The 25,642-nt window shown below is 35.0% G+C and overlaps 1 protein-coding gene across 1 annotated transcript; it reads right to left on the bottom strand.

The window, feature by feature from the left end:
- Nucleotides 1–15,192: 15,192 nt before the first annotated feature.
- Nucleotides 15,193–16,814, bottom strand: LOC108371558 (uncharacterized). The gene is made up of 2 exons (XM_017627148.1): nt 15,654–16,814; nt 15,193–15,594 (listed from the first exon to the last, which is right to left on the bottom strand). The coding sequence occupies exons 1-2, from the start codon at nt 16,050–16,052 to the stop codon at nt 15,193–15,195; spliced, it is 801 nt and encodes a 266-aa protein (XP_017482637.1). The 5' UTR covers nt 16,053–16,814.
- Between the last annotated feature and the right edge of the window lie 8,828 nt (nt 16,815–25,642).

The following is a 25,642-nucleotide window of genomic DNA, read 5'->3' on the forward strand; positions in this document are numbered from 1 at the left end:
CGGATGCGACGACACATATAGCAATGAATCACTGTACTTGCAAGTGGCAAGAGCTTCACGACATCGTGAAGGACAACTTTAAGGTATCCACACACCTATGCGATTCAATTGGTGCGAATCCGTTAAGACAAAAATTACAACAATTTTGCTGCATTGATTTATTCGAACATGCACAGTTCTTCTTTTCGTCGTGCCGAAATCGCAGACTGCCACGTTTTGAGAACGAAAAAGGTCAATGGAAGGATTTTACAATGTTAAAACAAAATTGAACGTAAGAAAACAAAACATATTTGATGTAGAAAAGTTAAGAATTTTTTTTTTGTTGAGAAATAATTTTTGTTTGTCTATAAATTGACAGTTTTTACTGCGATAAAATCGCACAGATGTGTGCGTACTTGCGTTTTCGAAGCAGTAACGTCTGTAGCATTAAAAACGGTGCGTATTCGTTGCGACAGAATCGCATATGTGTGTGGATACCTTTAATCTAGACGCAGTCAAGTCGCAAAACTTACAGTCGACTGAGGATAAAAGGGCAATCGATATCCTTGAACAGACCTGCGTAAAAGTAGGCGGACGTTTTGAAGTGGGTCTTTTGTGGTGCAGCGATGAGATGCGTTCAGGCGACTCAACTGCTTGAAAAATAAAATTAAACGCGATCCTACTTTGTACGAAAAAATAGATGATGAAATGAATAATCTACTTCGAAAAGGGTATATATTTCAGCTGTCGGAAACCGAGATGGCGATCGAAAATAAATGTACGTGGTATTTGCCGAATTCTTGGCACTAAATCCCAACAAACCTAATGAAATAAGGCTTGTTCGGGACGCGGCCGCTAAAGCGCATGGTAAATCACTCAACGATTTTCTACTCACTGGGCCGGACTTGCTTAACCCACTTATCGATATACTTTTGGCGTTCAGAGTTCAGAACTACAATCCGCTGTAATAGGCTTGCGTTTGGCTCAGCGGGTGATGAAGGTGAGCAGACTCAAAGTTCAACATGCCACTTACTGGTCAGACTCCAAAACCGTCTTGCAATGGTTGAAATTGGATCCTCGTAATCTTCAACAGTTTGTGATGCATCGCGTCGGGGAGATCCTTGAGAATACCGATAAACTCAGTGGCGATGGATCCCAACTAAATTGAATGTAGCTGATGTAGCGACCAAAGTAAATAGTGCGGTGAAAAGCAAGCAGTGGTTGCGGGGACCCGAATTCCTGTTCACGCCAAGTAGTATGTGGCCAGATGCTATTGAACAATTTAACGACTTGTATATTACCGAAGTTCGAAAACATGTGCATGTAACGCAGAAAAATCCGGCAATCAGGGTAAATGTAGAGTACTTCTCTAATTGGCGTCGGCTCTATAGGGCGATGGCGACGTTTTATTTGCACGTTGCTCGGTTAAAAGCCAATCGACTAGGCTATAATAAACCAAGCGAAGTTACACCAGAGATGATTGGCAAGGCCTAGAATCTGCTATACAAACAAGCGCTGGTTAGGGCATTCTATTCTGAGATTAACACGCTACATTCAGGGCAACCACTCCGAAAGCAAAGCAAGTTATCCGGGCTAAGCGTCTACCTGGATAGCAATGGGATATTGCGGATGCAAGGGAGAGCTGCTTCCATTAACTGCCGAATGGATGCCATTGTTATGTCGAGGGAAGACCATACGACGCTTTTGATAGTGAGAGCTTATCATGAAAATAACCACCATCTATCACATGAGACCGTCATCAATAATGTCAAAAGTTCATACTATATTCCACGTTTACGCATATTATATAAGTCAGTACGACATTCCTGCCAAAGATGCAAAATCGACTATGCGAAACCCGAACCTCCCCAGATGGCACCGATACCTGCTGCGAGTCTGGCCAGCTACACGAAACCATTTTCATTTACAGGTGTAAACTTCTTCGGGCCGATCCTTGTAAACGTCAAATCTCCAATTTCACCAATTTCACCAAATTCACCACCTTGAAATGTTAGAACTTTTTTCTCCTAATGCAACCCTGAAAGTGACTGTGAAGACACACCCGAGAAGAGCAAGAGACTAAGAAGACGAAATTTTTTAAAGCTGCTCGCGCTAACTTAATTATTTTGTAAAAAAACTAAATTCAACAGAATTAAATAAATAGGTAGACTGCTGAAAACGCCGAATTCATTTCTTTCATATATGTAATACTTCTATATTGGCAGTAAGCTAACTTCTCAATGTGTAAGCATTTCGAAATCAAAGCGAGACGTCTAGTATCGTTTTTGTCAATGTATTGTGTACTTGAGTGCCGTTTTTGTATATGTGTTGTGTACATGTTTATTTATAAACGTATGTGTTCCTTTTCTTTCGTACATGTTTATTGATATATCTGTACTGTAGTGTTTTCGGACGGTACTAGCCCTTACTGCCAATATAGGAGTATTACATATATGTTTTCTTTTCTCCGCCGTCAACACAAGTCCTATAGTGGGATTCGCCATTCTATTATAACGAATATCGTTAAGAAAACTTAACGACGATTTAACAATTTAACGATTCGTTAAACATATTTTAACGAAATTCGCTATCAGCTGTTGTCGTTAACTACTCGATTACTCGTTAAGTAAACGACGAACATTTTGAAGTTGTTAGCGGCATCGACTAGTGAAAATTTGATATTTCAATTTAGATAAAATAAAATAATATATATCGGGATTTTACGCAAATCCTTACTAATATTATAAATCCGAAAGTGAGTTTGTTTATTTGTTACGCTTTCACGCTTTAAGTACTCAGCCGATCCTTATGAAATTTTATACACACGTGTCATTTAGCCCAACTAAAATATAGGATAGATTTAATCTAGATTAGACGAGGGGGCGTGGCACCTTCTATACAAACGTAATTTTTCATACCGCATATCTCAACAAATATTTTTGATAGAGTATTGGAACTTGGTATAGATATATACAAAATCAATTCCATACCATGGTTGCCACAATTGGTAACTTTTTACCAAAATTGGTAACTTTTAAACGGTTTGGTAACTTGGTAACTTTTGTTTCATTTTGGTAACTTTTGTAACTTTTAATTAGCTATGACACAACTAACTTTAAGTTAGTTGTAAAGTAGTGCAGGAGTCATGCGGACGTTATCGGGAGTTTGTTTTTTTACAAGTTTCTATTTAAATAACCTCATACAAAAATTACTGTCAATGCATTTTTTTCTGAACTTCGCAGATTATTTTTCGAATTCAGGAAAAATTTAAGGAAGATCGAAATTTTATATTATCATTTTGAAGTTATGTCTGACGGTGTTCGAATATGGGACCACCTACAGCAGAATATGTAAACAAATACGAAATGTAATAAAATAAAATAAAAAAATAAATAAATAAATAAAAAAGTAACAAAAAAAAAAATATTTTGTTTTTCTTATTGATATTTTATGTCCAAAATCAGTTAACTGTAAGTTAGTTGACATCTAATGTAGAGGAAACCAGTTCTCACTATTTTGCGGACATCGCCCTTCAAAAGTAGTTAGTTACGGCCAAGGGAAATAGTTAATAAATAGTTACCACTAGTCGACTAGTTAGTTAATAGTTAGGTATAAACTAATCCCATTTCCTGCATGGTACATACTCGTATGTACATTTTTTTGTAATATTAACCAAGGAGGCTTATGCACGTAATTTGACAATTCTAAGTCTATTTTCAAAATTTATGTTAAACTTTTCTTGGAGTCTTTAAAAATTATACCAATTTCTTTTACCAAAGAAACGTTTTCAAAATGCATATAAGCAAAACAAAACTTTTTCAAGACCCTTGTGGACTTATTGCCTAAAATTTCTCCTTTCCTTCCCGATTAGCGAAATGGGCTGACTTTTGCAAGAAATTAGACATTAATTTATTTTATAAATATTTACCATAGAATTCCTGAAGTTTTAGTTTTTGTTGGAACATAAAAATTTTTCAATTATTAGCTCTATTACTGTCAAAAGAATTTCAGATTGCTCAAAGAAGCGAAATATAAGTTTCAAAAAAAAATAAATAATTTTAGGTTAAATATGTTGGCATTAAGCATACGTGGCTTTTAAAAAAAATTGTTCATTAGCTAGCCCAAATTGCGGCACAATTTTTATCCAAAGGGATAAACGAGTTTTAGAGGTGGGGAGTTCAAAAACAAAATGTAAAGTAATTTATGGCCTAATATATTTTAAATATTAATGACCATGATATATGTAAGCACCTAGTAGTTATTATTGTTATTTTTTTAAATATTTGGTTGAAGAACATATGCAATCTGAAGCGGGAAATTTCGTACAAAATCGGAGAGATTTCGCGGCAAATTCGGGGACAGCATACAAGTCAGTTGGCTGCCCGGCTTTACGGTGATGTGCGTATTATACCTGCCAATGGGTTCTGTAGTATTTCGCTATCAGTATCATGTTTGTTTTCAACGACCCACAAGGCGCTTTTCTAAGCGATTCGCCATCGCTTTCCACAAAATCCCCTTTGTAAATTGTGTTTATATTTTTAGAAAGAGATAAAATCGTGTTCCCCTAAGTGAAAGCAACTTCTAAGGCGTCATTGAATCGCTTACAAAATCGCCACATGTAAATGCTGCTTTAGGGATTTCACAAAATGTTGTATGCTCTCATATTGTTATAGATCGTATTTTCATAACATTACTAACGAAGTTCCAAAACTTTACGATGTACAACATTACGACCAGTGATGTTAAGCGTTTCAAATACAAAATATAAAATGCGTAATTGTATTTTGTATTTAAATACATTTTTACAAGAATATTTCGTATTTGAATTTAAAATACTTACGTATTTTGAAATACTCGTTCTATTCTTCATTATTTGTCATATCATAAAGTTTTGCTGTACAAGACTGTCATTCCTTTTTTTAATTTGAAAATCTCCTTTTTGGGTTATCAAAAATGTAAAAAGGTCACACGAAGCGCAATAAACAAATTACCAATTTACTCATTCTCTTTCTTCACTTTTTCATTGCAACAAATAAAGAATTTTTAATATTTTTATTGAGCTTTGTACCACGATTGTTTATTAGGAAAAATTGAAAAAGCAACAAAGTCTAAGCGGTAGAAGTTATAGCACCTATTTCGAAGATCACCACATCTCCTCATCAAACTTCTTTTTTCTAGACTTCAGCAGGGATCGAACCTGCGTAATCGATGTGCAAAGTCAGAAGCGTTAACCACTTAGCTATGTACACTCCGTAAACTCTTGTACATAGTTTAGGAAGAGCCTGCCTGAAACTATACAAAAAAGCAAATAAGCAAATGGAGTTTAAATAGCGGCAAATCAGCAGCACTTGATAGTAGTTGGTTGAATAAGGAAAATGAATTAGCAACAAGAGTTTACGGGATGTACATAGCTCAGTGGTTAACGCTTCTGACTTTGCACATCGATTACGCAGGTTCGATCCCTGCTGAAGTCTAGAAAAAAGAAGTCTGACGAGGAGATGTGGTGATCTCCGAAATAGTGCTATAACTTCTACCGCTTAGACTTTGTTGCTTTTTCAATTTTTGGAGGAGGTATTATTGGGGTTATCGATTGCACTCATGTGTCAATCATGAGCCCAAAAAGTTATGAAGAAGCGTATGTCAACCACCATGGATACTATTCTATCAATATGCAAATGGTAAGAGTAAAATGTGCTCAAGGGTTAAACTACTGAGAATTAATTTTATTTTATACATATATATATATGTGATCCAAATCAAAAGATTTTGGCTGTCACTCCGGAGAGTTATGCAGCGAAGTTTTGAAAATGGAAACCATAACATGTTTTTGATTGGTAACTTTTTAAATCCACTGAAACTTATTTATTAAAATAGGTGACTCTGGGTATCCTGGGCATCCAAGACCGGTTAATTGCAAATTATTTTACATGAATAAAACGTTAATAATTAAAAATTCAGAAGGAATACAATATTTGGGCATTTTATAAAAAAAAATTATGTAAATAAAAACTCTAGTATCAATAACTTCAGTCTTATTTTGTCTTTAATTTGAGTAAATTTTTTTAAGTCTAGAATCATTTCTATAATATGATGTGGCGTGGATTAAAACACCACGTAAAAGCACGTTCAAGTTACAGGCGCATCACAAAATTAAAACATAAATTCACAAAATGAAATTTCATATTTTATTATATATAAAATATGTATAAGTGGTATATCTTACATGCAGTAAGGACTCCTTTTGTCCTTTATTTCTTAAACTGCCCTTTATATCGTTAAATTTTTTAAACCCAGAATATGAAAAATAAAAATGTCCCTTATAAAATATAATGAAAACCTTCGCCAGTTTGTTTCGCACCCCACTTCTATGAATCGGTAATCCTTGTACAATCTATAAAGCACAGGGAAAGTTGTGCCCAGGATCGTATTGCAGGCTGAGTTTCCAGTTCCACTGAAAGAGAACAACAAACCCCCTGCTGCACACACTAAATGCCAGTTTCGAACCGCATTTAGTGTTCGTGATTCACTGTAGCCTTAATTTTTCACTTAATTTGATTAATTTTAATTTTTTTATGAATGCTTACAATATTTTCAAGAGACCGGTTAAGCCTGATTTCTAAATGTTTATTTGATTATATTAAATTTTTTAGTGCAAAATCCAGAAAAAGTAGCAATTATGAAGAAAATGTATTCTCCTGTTCCATTTAATAAATGCTACATAGCAAAAACTAGTTGAAAACAATTGTATGGTTCTCAAAAAAAAAACACACAAAAAAAAATTTTGAAATGTTATAAACTAGGGCTGTGCAATTATTCCATTACTCGAGCAAGTTGGTTAATCAATTATTCGGTTAATCAATTACTCGAGTAATCAAGATTTTGATTACTCAAAACGATGATTAATCGAGTTACTTGAAATATGATTACTCAAAAAAAATAATTTTGCTCGTAATAGAGTTTGCTTTGGAAAATGCTTATTTTCTTTTTTACATTCTGTGTATGAAAAAAAAATTTTGTTTTAATTTTTGAAAACAGAAACGTTGTGTTCAAAGTATCAAGGAACTTTAACTAATTTATACATATGTAAAGAGTTGAAATGTTGATTACTCATTTTACTCGAAATGTTGATTAATCATAAAGCATTTTACTCAAATATTTTTGTTTTTGGTTAATCAAAAATCTTGATTACTCGAGTAACTGAACTTTTGAGTAATCATAATTTCCAATTAATCGAATAATTGAGTTATTTACTTTATGATTAATTAAAATTTTGAGTAATCAATTAATCGCACAGCCCTATTATAAACAAATTTCCACCAAAATAAATATTTTTTTTTTTTCGGTTTTTTGGTTGAAAATGAAGGCTCCGGTGTTGTAGCTTTGCGTGACATTTATAACATTGCCAGCAAAGTGCCAGGCGCAAAAGGTATGCCACAATGAAAGCCAAGAAAATAATTTTGTACTGTCTTTTACTCGTCAAAATTGCTGAGGATTTTATATATTTTGCTTTAAAAATATCAGCAATGTAATTGAGTTTTATGTATCTACGTGAAAANAAGCCTGATTTCTAAATGTTTATTTGATTATATTAAATTTTTTAGTGCAAAATCCAGAAAAAGTAGCAATTATGAAGAAAATGTATTCTCCTGTTCCATTTAATAAATGCTACATAGCAAAAACTAGTTGAAAACAATTGTATGGTTCTCAAAAAAAAAACACACAAAAAAAAATTTTGAAATGTTATAAACTAGGGCTGTGCAATTATTCCATTACTCGAGCAAGTTGGTTAATCAATTATTCGGTTAATCAATTACTCGAGTAATCAAGATTTTGATTACTCAAAACGATGATTAATCGAGTTACTTGAAATATGATTACTCAAAAAAAATAATTTTGCTCGTAATAGAGTTTGCTTTGGAAAATGCTTATTTTCTTTTTTACATTCTGTGTATGAAAAAAAAATTTTGTTTTAATTTTTGAAAACAGAAACGTTGTGTTCAAAGTATCAAGGAACTTTAACTAATTTATACATATGTAAAGAGTTGAAATGTTGATTACTCATTTTACTCGAAATGTTGATTAATCATAAAGCATTTTACTCAAATATTTTTGTTTTTGGTTAATCAAAAATCTTGATTACTCGAGTAACTGAACGTTTGAGTAACCATAATTTCCAATTAATCGAATAATTGAGTTATTTACTTTATGATTAATTAAAATTTTGAGTAATCAATTAATCGCACAGCCCTATTATAAACAAATTTCCACCAAAATAAATATTTTTTTTTTTTCGGTTTTTTGGTTGAAAATGAAGGCTCCGGTGTTGTAGCTTTGCGTGACATTTATAACATTGCCAGCAAAGTGCCAGGCGCAAAAGGTATGCCACAATGAAAGCCAAGAAAATAATTTTGTACTGTCTTTTACTCGTCAAAATTGCTGAGGATTTTATATATTTTGCTTTAAAAATATCAGCAATGTAATTGAGTTTTATGTATCTACGTGAAAACTCGAATTGGGACGAAACAAAATAAATATTAAACCGGCTGATTGTCAAATCGCGCAAAAAGATGGGAGTTGGCCATCTTTTCGCTTCGCGCTGCAGTTTCAACGATCTATGTGGCATGCTTTGTGCATTTGCATACAACTCATCTTATCTGCCAAAGCGAATCTGTCACGTAAAGCGAAGCAAAAGTTTTATGTGGCATCAGCTTTATGGTCTGGCATGGGCAGAGAACGAGCACACGCTCAAAGAGCGTAAACATAGCGTGTACGTCATAGCTGGGCACACCAACACAGTCTCATTTTGTCATGGTATTAGTGCGTCGCGCTCAGTTATGGTTGCTGCATTTTTTATAAATGTACTAAAAGTGGTATTTTTGCTTATACCTATAGTGTAATAATGAACCTTGGAAGTTTTTAGTAACTAATACTATTAGTTTATACAACCTTTTGCATAAGAAAAATTTAGTACTTGTATAATTTAAAAAAACTTAAATTAGGTAAACTCATTTGTATAATACCTGGGCTCCGTTTTATTAGAACAAATTCTTTTATATGCTGACCGGCCAGATGGTTACGGTGTTTAGGTCTTATTTTTTAACCGACTTCCAAAAAAGGAGGAGGTTATCAGTTCGTCGGAATCTTTTTTTTTTTTTTTTTATGTATGTTACCGCATAAGTTTGGACCACGTCAACCGATTTCGATAATTCTTTTTGCATCGGAAAGGTAGTGTCTCAGAGGTGTCCCATACTAATCTGGTTAAGATCCGATCAGTGGATCGTGAGATATATATATATATTTTTTTTTTTTATATGAGAGTTGAAGTCGGTTTTTTTCATTGCTAAAAATTACTTGTTTCATATAAGTAGGTATTTAGTCTTAAAAATAGAGTATAACTTATAAATATTATTCATTAGGTATTTTTGGGCATAAACCAGCATTTACATTTCTCTATCGATTTCTTTTGATAAAAAAAATATTATAAAATAAAGTATGCAATGTGTGCCCTAGTGCGTCGCGCTGAGAAGCACTTTTCTATAATTGCACTGAGTGGAGCGTTTTTTTCATTTGTTTATGGTTAATGGTCGTATTACCACACAACAAGCATTGGGCATTATTAGCTTTTTTTAAAACCAAAAACTGTAATTGGCACTCATACTCAGACATTTTGGGCATTGTTACATATATATGTGGCAACCACGCGCTAAAATTACGAATAAAAATATTCAACGGCGAAGCATAGTGTTACTCTCATGAAATCTGAAAGCAGACTGAATTGAAATTCGCTGCGTCGTTTCTGTATACGTATAAGCGCTGCGACGCAGACGCTACTCGCGAGTAGCGTTTTGCCCAGCTATGGTGTACGTATACAACATAGATGGGCACACCAATACAGTCTCATTTTGTCATGGTATTCGTGAATCGCGCTGAGTAACAGTTGCCACTTTTCTATATTGTACAAAAGTGCGTCGTTTTTTGCGCGTGTTAGAAAACGCTCTTACAAATTTATGTTTAATTTGTGTTATGAACATGAAACGAAAATAATAAAATATAATAAACAAATAATGAAGAAATAATTTCAAATAATGAATTATGAAATTAATTTTTATAAGTACATATGTACGTGCATGAAAAGTTTTTTAATTTAATTTCATTAAACTAATGTTTTAAAAAATGATAGTTTATTCAACAACAAAATTCACGAATTTAAAATTTCTAAACTTTGTAAAAAACTCAGTATTCAATAAAGTATACTAAATATATTAAATTTCCGTATCGTACATACATATATACATAAAACCCATTACAAAACACTTTAAATTGGTTTACACAGTTCGGCAGTTTGACTTTTTTACCATGACAAATAATGTCGCCTTATATTAAAAGAACGATTCCAAGTAGTCGTATTACCACATAACAAGCATTGGGCATTATTGGCTTTTCTTAAAACCGAAAATTGTAATTGGCACTCATACGCAGCCATTTTGGGCATTGTTACATATATAGGTGGCAACAACGCTCTGAAATTACGAATAAAAATATTCAACGGCGAAGCGTAGTGTCACTCTCATGAAAACTGAAAGCAGACTGAATTGAAATTCGCTGCGTCGTTTCTGTATACGTATAAGCGCTGCGACGCAGACGCTACTCGCGAGTAGCGTACGCTACAGGGTCATCAGTATCAGCCACCGCACTCAACAACAATTTCTTTTTTGCCTTGCCTGCAATACGCTCCGAACGACGGATTGGACACATTTTGTGGTTGTAAATTGTGCGCTGAACAGCTACTTCGTTTTTATCAGGAGTATCTTAGTCACTGTCTGAAGATTTGCTGACATCTGACAATTCATTTTCATTTTCCTCCCCTGAATTGTCAACGTCGCAAACTTCCCTTGCATCACCAATATCAACAAACAAATTCGGTTCGGTCCCTGTAGGGAATCTCCGAATTGGTGAACCAAATTTGTAGTTCCGTACTAGATCTTTATCGCCAAAAACGAACCAGTCCGATAGTAACTAGATCGCCACCAGTTCAAAAGCAGTGGTATGTGGTACTTTAAAAAAACAATTTTAGAAATCTATATCTAAAATGACGAATTTAGAACTGGCTCAAAACTATAGAAAAAGGGATACAGAAAGAATTAGATCTCATCTGGCGAATTTTGAACTAGTTCGAAACTACTGAAAAAGGGATGCAGCGGGGGGCTGTTTACTTTAAATAGATTTTTGCTTGGCGGGTTTTTCGTTCAAATACGCTTTCAGTCTGCACGTCGCAGATGCTTTTTCATAGTTTGGTAATACAAAACTAATATTTGTGTTAACATATTAACATTTTGGGATCTTCTGGAATATAACCAAAAACAGTCAGCGCTTCTGCAAATTCAGCTACAGCCAAAGGTATGTAAACGTGTTTTCAAATGCACAATTTAATTTACATTCATTCAAACAAATTTGATTTCAGATTGAAAATACATTTCTCTGAAAAGAATTAAAAAATGCCTACCATGGTAACCCAAAAAGAAAACATCTTGTTACTTTTTTCGTTTACAACTTGTTCGAAACTATGGAAAATGGGGTGCAATGCGAACTAGATCCCATATTTCGAATTTAGGACTGGTTCTGAACTGTAGAAAAGGTAATGCAGCGGGGGAAAATTTCCAATTCCTACGACATCGCTGTGTTAAATTCGCCAGTTGTTTGCATGCAAAAGAGATTTATCGCGAACTAGTAGTGGTTCTAAATGTACTAGAAGCGCACCAGTTCAAAACTACAGATTTTCCCCACAGGGGTATTCTTTGTTGAGTAGCTTGTATTTTCTAAAAACGTAATGTCACGGCTCACAATAAATTTAAAAGCAGATTTTCGGTAAAGTCGGTATGCTTTAGAAGCAGTGCAGTACCCTACAAATATACACTCATCTGATTTGGCATCAAGCTTCAACCGGTTTTGTTTCGGTATATGAACCATCGCCGTACATCCAAATATGCGTAAATGCTTCAAATTTGGTTTTACACCAGACCATATTTCCTCCGGACTTCGATTGTTGCCTCGACAAGGAATGCGATTCAATAAGTACGCTGCTGTATTTGCAGCTTCTGCCCAGAATATAGTTGTGTTTTTTTACAAATTATCCAGTAACTTGCCAGTAACTCTCCAGTAACTTTATTTCTAAGAATTCGCTCTCATAGAAAAAATTTGCAAAAAAGTACGCGAACGCTTTTCCAGTAATAATTTGCAAGTTTCATGAACAGCTGATAAATTGGTTGTTTATTCGCAGCAAATTCCTTATAAAACAATATATTTTGTATTTAAATAGGTTTATTTTGTGAAATTCAACAATAAAAAGCCACAAACAGTTTCCTTATTAGTTTAAATTTCATCCAGCAACATGCGATCAGCTGTTTTTCGTACTGGCAAATTCTTACAAGTAAAAATTTATCCAGTAAAATCCAGTAAAAACTTGCAACTTCAGCTGTCATTTTTCGCTCTCTCAATTTCCCCTACTTTGCAAGTTTTTGCGTACGAAAACGCCAAAACATGAAAATTCGTAAAAACTTTTACTGGATTTTACTGGAAATGAGTAAAAAAACGCAACTTATGTTTCCCAGACCAGAATCTAGCAACATGCACCTGACGAGTTCAATCAATGTGCGGTTCATCCGCTCAGCCACACCGTTTTGTTCGGGCGTGTATGGAGCGGTCTTTTGATGAACAATACCACATTCGTTAACTTTATAAACTGCTCATTGCAATATTCACTGCCATTGTCTGTTCTTAGCACTTTAATTTTACGGCCACACTGTGTCTCGACTTCGCTCTTGAATTGCTTGAATTTCTCAAATACGTCGGATTTGCGCACGATTGGTATAGCAAAAACCTTTCGAGAAAAATCATCAACAAACACCAACAAAAATCTTGCACCGCTGAACGACTTTGTGCTAATTGGACCAAGAACGTCGGAATGTACTATGTCCAATTAATTTTGTGCGCGTGTTCCAGCAGATTTATCAATTATTCTAGTTTGTTTACCTTTACAGCATACAATACACCCTTTATCATTTGCGCCGTTGTAATTAACTCCAACAGTTGAATTCTGCACCTGCTTCATGCTTTGTTTACAAATATGCGCCAACCTACGATGCCAAAGCTCGAAGCTGTCAATCGTTGTCATTGCTCTACCAACTGAAAATTTTTCGCAGTCTAACTCNCCTACGATGCCAAAGCTCAAAGCTGTCAATCGTTGTCATTGCTCTACCAACTAGAATTTTTTCGCAGTCTAACTTATACAAATCGTTATGCGCATACGCTGTTGCAATCAATTCGCCCTTCGAATCGAAAATCTTACACTCATTGCCTTCGAACACCACCTTTTTGTTTTGCTTTGTTATTTGCCGCACTCCACATTTCGAACATTAGTTGCAATTTTTCTTTTGTTTACGTTCAGAGTAAGGCTGACATCGGGGTCTATGAAATAACTCCCACGAAATAAGTCCCACTTTTTAAAGCGAAATAAGTCCCACCAAAAATTGCTTAAAAAAATTAAATAACTCCCACGAAATAAGTCCCACTTTTGAAAACGAAATAAGCCCCACCAAAATGAAATGATTTAAAAATTTACTTGAAATGAAATAACTCCCACTCAAAATGAAATAAGTCCCACTTTCATAAACGAAATAAGTCCCACTTTTTCACTGTTTAATGCGATTTCAAATAAGAAGTATTTGGCTCTTCGAAAAAAAACACACGTCGAATAATATGAATAATCAAAGCAGAGAAATAATAAAGAAAAATCGTATGCAAGCTCGCAGAAGGCTTCTTAATGGAATGGATATTACGAATTTTGATAGAGTTCCAGAATTTATTATTAATTCTTTTTTCGGTCAAGGAACGTATAGAGAACGCCTACTAGTAACAACGTTTGGATTCGTAAATGGATTAAGTACAGATCAATTGTTCTTATTATTAAGATGGAAACCGTTTCGGAAGGACCATCAGATTAAAATTATCGACCTTTATAAATGGCTTGAAGATCCAGTGCATGGTAGACGGTATTATAGTTTTAACGTGGTATTGGGATTAGTTGTATTTTGTAATGGTGATATTAGAAAACATGGAACACGAATTCCAAATTCCTACTAAAAATATCAGGGTTCGTATTTGCACACACATGCTCTGCTCACACACACGCTAGAAACACATTCAACTTGTACTCACTGCTCATACACATGTGTGTGCATAAGTGGAAAACAAACTCTGCTCACAGAAAAGTGTGTGCTGTTTCTTATTAAGCACATGCACATGTGTGTGAGCCGATTTTTGTACAAATTTCAGCCCATGCACATGCACATAATATATTTTTAAAAGAATTTGTTTATTAAACGTTATTTTTTGAAAGACAATTCAATAACAAGTGAGGTGTTGTTTGTTTATTATATGACAGAAAACATATAAAAAAATTATTTTAAGATTTGAGATAGAAATCGAAGTGTATAAGTTTCTCTACGCAAAGCACACACATGTGCGTGTGCTTTATATTAATAAAAATAAAGGGCACAGTGTAGCCCGTGCTTTTTACCAAACAGCACACACATGTGATGTGAGCAAGTTTTTAATTTTTTATATGCACAGCACACGTGTGTGAGCGTAAAATGTTAGGATGTGCTGCGCATGTGTGTGCAAATACGAACCCTGAAAAATATAATAAAACACATACATACGTAATTCATCAACAATTTTTTTTAATATTGTTTTTCCAGTAGTTAAGTTCGGTACCTATTTGTACACATTTCTTTAAAGTTTTTTTATTATAGTAAGTATAAAGTAGTTTATAACAAAAAAAGGAGAGCCATGAGAGATAAGGACAAAAAATTATGGTTGTCCCTTTTACGAAATGTCCAATATATAACTTTTTGCATAAGAAAAAAATGAGAAATAAAGCCATAATGGCCTTATATTTCATGGCTCTATCGCACCCCTCCATAAAAAAATCATTTATTTATCAGATAAATATTTGAAGGGTTTCATGAACTTCTGCACGACAGTATGGACATACTAGTTTACTGGTTTGATCAATTTTGTGAGTTTGCATTGTAAGACAGCATTCACTGCAAATTTTCAAGTGCTTACAAGGAAAAAATAAGATATTTGGCTGCTTTATGAAACAAACCACACACATATTATTATTAATTGTATTCTGGTTGGTTTCAATATGGTTTAACGATCGTCTTCAATGTCCTCTTCCAAATATGATAATTCTTCAAAAAGATCTTCATCAGGCTCCATTTGTACAATTAAATTATTTTTTGATAACACCAGTTGGTCAAGGAATTTAGAAGGAGTTATAGTACCTTGTAAGAGATCATTCTTGAATTTCGAAATCATATCTGCTTTCAAAACACAGGACTTTTTAATACGCTTTTTTCCCACACTACCATTGGTATTCAGCAATAGTTCAAATTTTCTTACTTTTTCAAATTCTTGCATCTGTAAAAATGCTACAAATTTGAAAAAAGTAGCCTTCTTTGGAATGCTTTTTCCTATGACGCCATTGTAAGCTTCTATTGCAGACGTAGTGCGGATTTCAGAATCGAAAACTGAAAAGTTATGTGGACCGATCTGTAATAATGAAATCATAACATCTTTTTGTAAATATTCTGTAAAAGGGAATATTGTACCTTTTGCATCCATTGATTCTCAAAATATTTTATAAATGATTTGAATCTATCTAAAGCGTTCAATTTTCCTAAATCTTCGGTTAGTAGTTGGAAGCTATCCGAAATGTGCATTCCAGGTAATAATGGAAGAGATAGAAATTTGTGATAAATTCTAGACGCTTCTTTATTTTGCCGAATATATTGAGCGAGCCTTTTGTCCTTCATGGTTATGAATCGACGCAATGCCTGGCAATAATGGAACCAGCAACCAAACATTTTTGAATCAGGGAAACTTTTTTCAATTGCGCTTCTCAATCCTGTTTCATAATCTGTTATAAAAGTTGCTTGTGACAAATCAATAATGCTCCTTTGTATATAACTAAATAAATGCTGATATGCTTTTAGAGACTTTTTGGTCATCAGTACGAAAAGAAAGGGGAATACCTAAAATAGAAAAAATAATAAATATATACATATGTATACATAATATAAATCATATATAGTTATGAATGAAATTAATTACCGAACCAAAGTATTCACAATGTAAGATTAATAGTTGTTTAAAGCTTCCTAGAGGAAGTACAGAAAAAGTACCATCAATTAAAATGTTTCTTTTCGAATTAACAGGAATGCATTCTTTCATCAGTTCAACAGTTCTTTCGGAACAAAAAACGCAATATGCAAAGTCTTCTTCTTGGTAGCATATGTTGAAAAACTGCCATTGTTTATTTCCATTTAATTTGGAATAACCGAATTTATCATAAACTGCTGCGTCTTGGAAAACTTCCTGCACTTCTGCCGGTGTTTTGGGAGAATTTTTAAAATTTTTATTCGCAATATACTGCAAACTCCGCTGTATTTTATCAAAGACAATATTTTTGCTTTCGTTTTGATTTCTGCAAAGACTTTATTAAGTACTTACTTAATAAATAATAATTATCATGTGGGTGGTACTTACTCCATGCTAGTATTCACAAAAATATTGCGAATACTTCCACCGCAATTGTTTTCAGTTGGCTTTTCATTAAGACGTGCGCATTTTGTTTTTACATTATTTAAAAATTTTAGTTCTTTGTACAGAGCCTCTTGATTATCGTGATTGTGCGCTTTACAATTTTTTGCTTTAATGCACTCGCTGCCAAATAACATTATTCGTGATGGATAATCCTTTACATAACAAACATAAAAATGTTTTTCTACTTTAGTGCACTTTTTAATATATATTTGTTTCTCAAAAAAAATATAAAGAAGCTTGCTGTTACTCCTCTTCCCTGCAATTATTTCGTATGTCACACTCATGTTCACTATTGAAATTCACAAACTTAACTAATCAATATAATGATAAGGTCTTGTAAACTAGCACACTTAACAACAAATTTGAAACAATACCATTCATTTCGTAAAGAGCAAGAAATAACGGAACTTTTCGAAAGCATATTCTACAATACAATAAATTTTTTTTAAAAAGCAACAAAAAGAACATTATGAAATTCAATGAGAAACAACGTGAAGAGCAACAAATAACGGCAAAAATTATTAAGCATTCACTTAAAATGCAAAATTATGAAAATGAAATAAGTCCCACTTAAAACGAAATAAATCCCACCCAAAATATAAATTTAGGGGTATGAAATAACTCCCACTTTACAAAACGAATTTATTCCCATTCAAAACGAAATAAGTCCCACTTAAAATAAAAACGCGTAACGAAATAAGTCCCACCAATTGACGAAATAAGTCCTACTTTTAAAAACGAAATAACTCCCACTTTCAAAATAGCAATTTTTGGTGGGACTTATTTCGTTTTTAAAAGTGGGACTTATTTCGTGGGAGTTATTTCATAGACCCTGACATCGCCTACACTGTTGACAGTCACTTGTTCTTTATTTGCCAAAATCACTTCGCTGTGCTCTGCCGCTCTCTCGTTTAAAAGCAACCGCTGATAATTTGTCATATGTGACGTTGCGCCTGAGTCGACGTTCCACAAACTTCCGCCGCTCTGAGAGTAAAAGCATGAGCTTGCTAATAACGAGTTGGAAACCATAGCCGTCCTGTTTTTACCTTCACTGACATTAGCTTTCTTCGACTGCATAGTCTTGCGACACTCTTTACGCATATGGCCTTCTTGACCACAATTAAAGCATCGAAACTTTTTCTTATTAGAATTTTTGTCACCCTTTTTCTGTTGGTTATTCTTTGAATACAAAGTATTGTCGGCAGAGTCTTTGCTGCAGTCAAATTTGACGTCTTGCAACAACAAACTCTTAACGCTATCGACAGTTAAATTTGCTTTTGAATTTTCTACTGCCATAACGAGTGCTTGATACTCATAAGGCAACCCAGCAAGCAATAATGAAGCGACAGCTTCGTCACCTATATTTAGACCTGCATTTTGCAGCTTGATTGAAGTCGTTACTACCTCGTTCACGTAATCCTGAATGGATTGGAATTGCTCCAGCTTCAACTGCACCAGCTTTTTTAAAAGCTCTACCTTGCGAGTTAAACCACTGTCTTCATATGCTGCCATTAACGAGTCCCATGCGTCTTTTGCACTTTCGGCGTTTGCTATGTGCGAGAAATTACTCGGCTCCACCATGAGTGTAATTTCTGCCAGCGCCCGTTCATTTGCGTCACGATCCTTTTCCGAAGAATTCTCAGACAAACCATTCTGTGTTATCTTCCAGCAACTTTTCAACACCAAGTAGGATTTGGCGTTCCTTCGCCATACGTGGAAGTTTTCGCGTCCACGTAATTTTTCAAAAGGAAAGCTGAGTGTTCCTGTTGCCATTTTAGTTGATTTAACTTTTTAAATATTTTTCCGATTAATGAATAATCCCATAACCTATTGAGCAGAGATAGACAGTCGCGATGTCTGAATATGGCATCCACTCGAATCTGATACGGCTGTGTAAAATGAAGTTGAGCAATACCACCAGCTCCGTCAGAATTGGGAAAGACCTCTCCGAGTCGTTTACGACCAAACGAGGTTTCAGACAGGGCGACTCCCTTTCATGTGATTTTTTTAATCTGATGTTATATATAATAAAATAATATAATAAAAGCTGCAAAACTGAACCGCTCAGGAACAATTTTTTACATCGACATCATCAGTAACAAGAACCGCGAAGTCTGTTCTGGCTTTTCCAAGTTGGATAAGGAAGCAAAGTGAATGGGTCTGGTGGTCAACGAGTTCAAGACGAGGTCTCCCCTGTCATCAAACAAACAGTCAGCGCATTCCCGTCTTGGCACCTTTAACAGTTATAATTTCGAGAAAGTGGAGAATTTCGTTTACTTGATAACCAGCATTAACACCGATAATAATGTCAGCATCGAAATCCAACGCAGAATCACTCTTGCCAACAAGTGCTACTTTTGACTGAGTAGGCAATTAAGGAGTAAAGTTCTCTCCCGACGTATAAAAACCACACTCTATAAGTCACTCACCATGCTGCGGACGCATGGACAATAGGAGTGTACTCGTACGCAAAACTATCAAAAGTTTTAGAAAACTTTTACTGGTTTTGCGTTCTCGTACCCGAAAAACTTGCAAAGTAGGAGAAATTGAGAGAGCAAAATGTGATAGAGATCTGCAAATTTCTGCTGCAAAAATGTTTCCCAGCGAAAACTTGCAAGTTAGAAAATCAGCCGATCACAAACATATGTTTGTAAATAAACAAAAGAAAATATGACCTTTTTGTATTATTTAATTTTATTTTTAATTCAAATTTTATTATTAATGCTAGTATACAACGAAAAAGAGAATACATTTATTAAGCACATGGTTTGTTGAGTTTATTTTAGTTAATTTACTATTAATCTCCAGTTTGTTTACTTTCGTGTGTGCTGACTATAGTTGCCGTATGTCATTTTTCATTTGTACCATAATTGTGTTTAAATATACCAAAATATATAAAAATGCAGCAAGCTGAAATTTTTTTTGGCCGAATTTGTCAGTTTTGGTAGGTTGATTGTTGAAATTAGAATTTTATAATTTTAAATGTACACCTGTAGCACCTACATAAATGTCTACTAATTTTTTTTGGATCAAGGATGGGTGTTTGGAGGATATTATCTTTTTTTGGGAAAAATATTTCATTCATTCCGATATAATTAATTTGTATTTTAAAAAGGTTTTTCGATTCCAAAAGTATGCAATTGTATAAAATTGGGAAAAATGTACCAAGCAGAAAACAAATTGCCAAATGACCCTCCAGTGGACATGGACGTGATCAGCTGTTTCGAAGGCTGCAAGTTTTTGCAAATTTTACGATCTCGTACTTCTGTGGATATTTTATCTCTTTGAGAGCGAACGCTGCTAAATTCTCAGAATTTTTTCTGCTGGATAATTTTGTTCTGTCAATATGAGGACACACCTAATGATAACAAACGATGAGCGGCCCTTGGAGTATTCGAGAGAAAGATTTTTCTGAAGACGATGGAATGATGAGCTGTATGAGCGTTACAATGACATGGTCATAGCGCAGAGAATTAAAATACAGCGGCTTCGCTCTCTTGGTCATGTCAATCGAATGGAATTCGACGCTGCAGCTCTGAAAGTACTCAACTCGGAACCCGTTGCTGGTAGCAGAGAAGGAGGGTGGAGCACATTGCGATCGAAAGACCAAGTGTAGAAGGACTTAGCTTCACTGGGCATTTCCAATTGGCGTCAGTTGGCACAGAAGAGAAACGACTGGCGTGCTTTCTTGTACTCGACCAAAATCGATTAGACGGTTACAGCGCCAAATAAGAAGAAGAATTCATTCCCACGACAGCCGGTCCTACGTACCGGAATGACACGGGTTTTACTCGACCTAGGGCTGTTTTTTTTCGGCGATCTAACCCCGTATAGGTCGGTGAAATATCTTGGACGTTGTTCGCCCATTGGGCTACATCTGCTACGTATTATTCTGCTAAGGGCTGGCATCGAGTAAAACCCTGGGCCAGAAACTTACACCTGCTGGATTTGACAGAGACGACTAGACCACAACTCCACCTCAGCCAAGTGCAATGCTTGCAATGGGTGGAGTCAACTGAGTAAACTCATAGTCTGCTCAGGGCTTTGGACTCATTGGCATCGGACCACGTCATTTGTGGCCCCCTGCTGCTCAAACAGAGCTGCCTCAGTCCGCATGAGCAGCTCAACAGAAACATTAGAGCATCACAACACAACACAATAGACCATATCAAAACTTCGACAGACACAACCGGTCCACCACCCCTACGTAGCACAGTGTGCTTTTTGAACACTCCATGCGAATTAATTGTACCGATTTCGACAGAAGCAATATTTTACTATGATACAAAATGGTTTTGAAAGCTAATGATACTCCTTGACCTTAAAAAAAATTGGTAAAAAATAGTGTTCCTCAAAAAAAACACATGCAAAATCCATCGGATTTGTTCCAAAACAAATTTCTTGTACGTTTTATTAAATTAATATTATAGATTTTAAGACGAGAAACACGATTCCACTGTTTTAAAATCGAAAAGAAATTTAACACATGAATTTAAGAAATGCATTTTTGATTGCATTTTTTTTATTTGTATGCAACTGTACATCATTTTCACAATTTTATACCACTAGAATAAAAAGTGCGCTATAGTGCTATTCAGGATCATTACCCTGCAGGGAAACAGCGAACTATTGGATCAAATTTATAGTTCCGTACTAGATCTTTATCGCCAGAAGCGAACTAGTCCGATAGTAACTAGATCCCTACTAGATCGGCGAAATGTGGTACTTTTAAAAAACCATTTTATCTCACATTTTTAATTATAAATCTACATCTAAAGCGACGAATTTAAAACTGGTTTGTAACTATATAAAAAGGGATGGAGCGGGGGTGTTGTTTATTTTACATAGATATGTACTTGGCAGCTTTTTTGTTCAAATACGCTTTCATTCTGCACTTCGCAGATGCTTTTTCATAGTTTGGTAAAACATAACCAAAATTTGTGTTAAAATTTTAACATCTTAGGGCCGTCAGAATCTAACCTCTGTAAACTCATAGTATTTTCTTTTCTCGAAATAATGTTGCAATTATTCTGTCCTGCGGTAGGCCTGTCAACTTTCGTATTCTTTCCTCAGCATCTTCACATGCATATTGCATGCTTGCCCTTTAAAATGTTGCTGATAATTTTGCCATATACAAAGGTGACATTTTTTGCGAGAAAAGAAACAGCCAAAGGTTTGTAAACGTACATTTTTTACAATCATTCAAACAAATTTAATTTCAAAATGAAAACGCATTTCTTTGAAAGTAATTTAAAATCGTACACAGGGAAGAACCGAAAAGATTGAAATATCATGTCCTTTTTTCTTTCGTCTGTGGATTTTAGAACTGGTTTGAAACTATATAATTTAGGACTATTTTGGAAATATCGAAAAAAGGACACTTCCTAGGACATCGCAATGTTAAATTCGCCAGTTGTTTGTATGCAAATGAGATTTGTCGGGAACCAGTACTGGGTCTAAATGTACTAGAAGCGCACCAGTTCAGAACTAGAGATTTTCCCCACAAGGTAATTTGAGCCATGGTGGAATTCTTGAGGCCCTCTGAGAGAATTTTTTTTTACCAATTTTTTTTAGGTCAAGGAGTATCTTTGAGTATTTTTCCGGGAAAGGGAATAACATTAGCTTTCAAAACCATTGTGTATCATATCAAAATATTGCTTCTGTCGAAGGCGCTACGATTAATTCGCATGGAGTGTTCAAAAAGCACACTGTGTGTGTGTACCAAAATAGGTAACTTTTTGAGTCCTTGGTAGCTTGGCAACTTTATTTTTATTTTGGGAACGTCGTGGTATGTTTGCCGTGTATAAAGTCAGACTAAACAAGTAAGAAAGTCTAAGTTCGGGCGGAGCCGAACATTAAATACCCGGCGCAAGTATTAAGTATATGTTTTCCACCTTTCCGAAAGCTACCGCTACATGATAAGCCGGGGTGTATACATTTTAAGTAAATTAGCGTCCTTAAATTTCGAAATATTGCAGTTTCAAGCATATCTGAAATTTACCGTTATATGAAAAGCGGCCTCAATTTTAGTCCGATTTCAACAATTTTCAATGGTTTGCTTTTATGTGGCAAGCACAATAACCATACCGAGCTTGGTACAAATTGCTAGAACGGTTAGCGAGATACATATATGTGATCACAAGTGGGCGATGCTACGCCCATTTTCCAAAATTTTGTCATAAACGTATTTCTTGGTAAAGAATTGTTGCAATCATCAATTTTGAATAAATTAGCTTCAATATTTACTGATTTATCGAAGATTTTGTATTTCTCGAAATTACCGTTATATGGGATGTGGGCGTGGTTATTGTCCGATTTTAGAAATTTTCGGCCATTTAGTAAGCTGTACTAAGGCCAACAACTGTGCCAAGATTGGAAGAAATTGGTGTAGCGGTTACCAAGATATACACATGTAACCATAAGTGGGCGTGGCTACGCCTATTTGCCAAAATTTTGTAAAATTCTTATTTTTCGTCTAAAACTCGTTGCAAATATCAATTTTGAGTGAATTATCTTCAGTAGTTACTAAAATATCGCAGTTTTCGTTTTTCTGAAAATTACCGTTATATGGGAGGTAGGCGTGGTTATAGTCCGATTTTTAAAGTTTTCAGCCATTTAGTAAGCTGTACTAAGGCCAACAACTGTGCCAAGTTTGGAAGAAATTGGTGCAGCGGTTACCAAGATATACACATGTAACCATAAGTGGGCGTGGCTACGCCCATTTTCCAAAAATTTATAATATTCATGTTTTCCGTCTGAAACTCATTGTAAGTATCAATTTTGAGTGAATTATCTTCAGTAGTTACTAAAATATCGCAGTTTTCGTATTTCTTAAAATTACCGTTATATGGGAGGTAGGCGTGGTTATTATCCGATTTCGCCCATTTTCAACACCATCCGTCCCACGCCCAAAAGAAGTTCACGTACCAAGTTTCGTTAAGATATCTCAATTTTTACTCGAGTTATCGTGTGCACAGACGGACGGACGGACGGACGGACGGACGGACGGACAGACAGTCACCGCTTAATCGATTTCTCTTTTCATTCTGATCATTTATGTATACATTTGTCTATATCTATCTCGATTCGTTTTGCCTGTTACAAACAACCGTTATGTGAACAAAGTTATAATACCCTTGTGCACAAGTGCGCTCGGGTATAAAAAGTTAGATTAATTTGATAAATTGTACTGTGGATGTGTGTAGCAGTGACAACAGTACTAGAAACAATTGCTTTGAGCAAGCAACACAGCGCTCAGCAAAAATAACTAACCACATGTCGAAGAAAATTGTCGCTGGGCATCTACTCGTTAATTTATCACAGTGTGGGCGCCTATCACACGTTCAATATTTATTATGATATTTGAATCCATATTGATGAATTTAAAAATAGTGATGGATCGCACGGGAATGCCTCATGTTCAATATTTATCGCGACAGTATTTACATGTTTTTGTGTTGAGAGGTTTAAAGTCCAATAGATGAAGCCTGGAAATCGTATCTTATGTTATTTCATTGAAAATCCTCTATACATTTTATTATATGTATGGTGAAAGCACATCTGATTTGTTCGAAATGCAATGCGAAATGCCGAGCCGTGAATTGATATCACGAAATATGCCACACGTTCAATGCTTGACAGATCTTTGATCCATATATAAAAAAAAATGAGGTTTGAACAGCAGTTTGTGCGGTGTATTTTTTTGTACTTTTTGTGCGCCAGAGTAGCTTAACTGACATTTCATAAAAAGTTGAGGTGCACCTTAAAATGCATTACCAGAATCGAAACGGTAATATTTATTTATTTATTTCTTTCATCAATTAGTAGAGCACATATAGATTACTATGTCAGTAATTTTAATTATTTTTGATTATAAGCAATAATGGCTATGTAGTAATGCAGTTAATTTGTTCTTGAAACTATACCTACTTTCCGAGAGAAAGTGCCTAAGAGAGCGATTGATCGGTTCATTTAAAAAATAGTTGGTCCTATAATAAGGAATACGAAATGTATAAGATGATCTTAGATCACGCGTGGGGCAATTAAAAATAATTAACTCCAGCAGAAGTTCGCAGTTAGTACGGTCACTATCTCACTATGTCTCTTATAAACATTATGGAATAAAATTTCCTACGCATTTCTAATGTTGGCAGCCCGAGTAAGAGGCTCCTACTTCTATACCCAGGCACGTTACCATTCCAATTCAGACGGTGAAGGGCATACCTGATGAATCGTTTCTGAATTTTTTCGATTCTTAAGTAATATCCAGTATAGTGAGGATCCCAGATTATACAACAGTACTCAAGGTTGGATGAAACAAAGCTGAAGTTTAGATTTTTAAGGGCAAACAGATCATGAAATTCTTTCGAATTTCTTATTGCAAACCCAAGCATAGACCTAGATTTGGCAATCAAAAAGTCAATGTACTTCGAAAAGCACATCTTGTTGTTGAATATAACACCCAAATAATTTTTTTCGTGACAGTTCAGAATTACCTATCATGTATCGGTAGTTAATTATATCCAAGCGTCTGCTGAATGACATAACCTGGCATTTGGCGACGAGGTAATGAATTACTTTCACACCAATTCTGTAACTTTGATAAACCCTCCTGGAGTTTAACGCAGTCTGATATCGATTTTATGCTTCGAAAGATTTTCAGATCATCTGCATACATTAGGCTAGACGATTCTTTGATGAATTCAGGGATGTCATTAACAAAAATTAAAAATAGAAGTGGGCCTAAGTGACTGCATTGGGGCACACCTGAGGTGGTAGCATATATAACATCTAACTTTGTGTTGTTTATGTGAACGAACTGAGCTCTATCGGTCAGATAAGAGCTGAACCATTTGCGAAAGTTCGAATGGAGTACCGCGTGATCTAGTTTATCGAGTAAGATACTGTGATTAACCCAGTCAAACGCTTTCGCGAAATCAGTAAATACAGTATCTTATTGGTTTCCATATTCAAGTTGTTTTAGGACGAAATTTGA

Source organism: Rhagoletis zephyria, unplaced genomic scaffold (assembly GCF_001687245.7).
Source record: "Rhagoletis zephyria isolate East Lansing unplaced genomic scaffold, Rhagoletis_zephyria_1.1 Rzeph_scaffold_00070, whole genome shotgun sequence".
Taxonomy (NCBI): Eukaryota; Metazoa; Arthropoda; class Insecta; order Diptera; family Tephritidae; genus Rhagoletis; species Rhagoletis zephyria.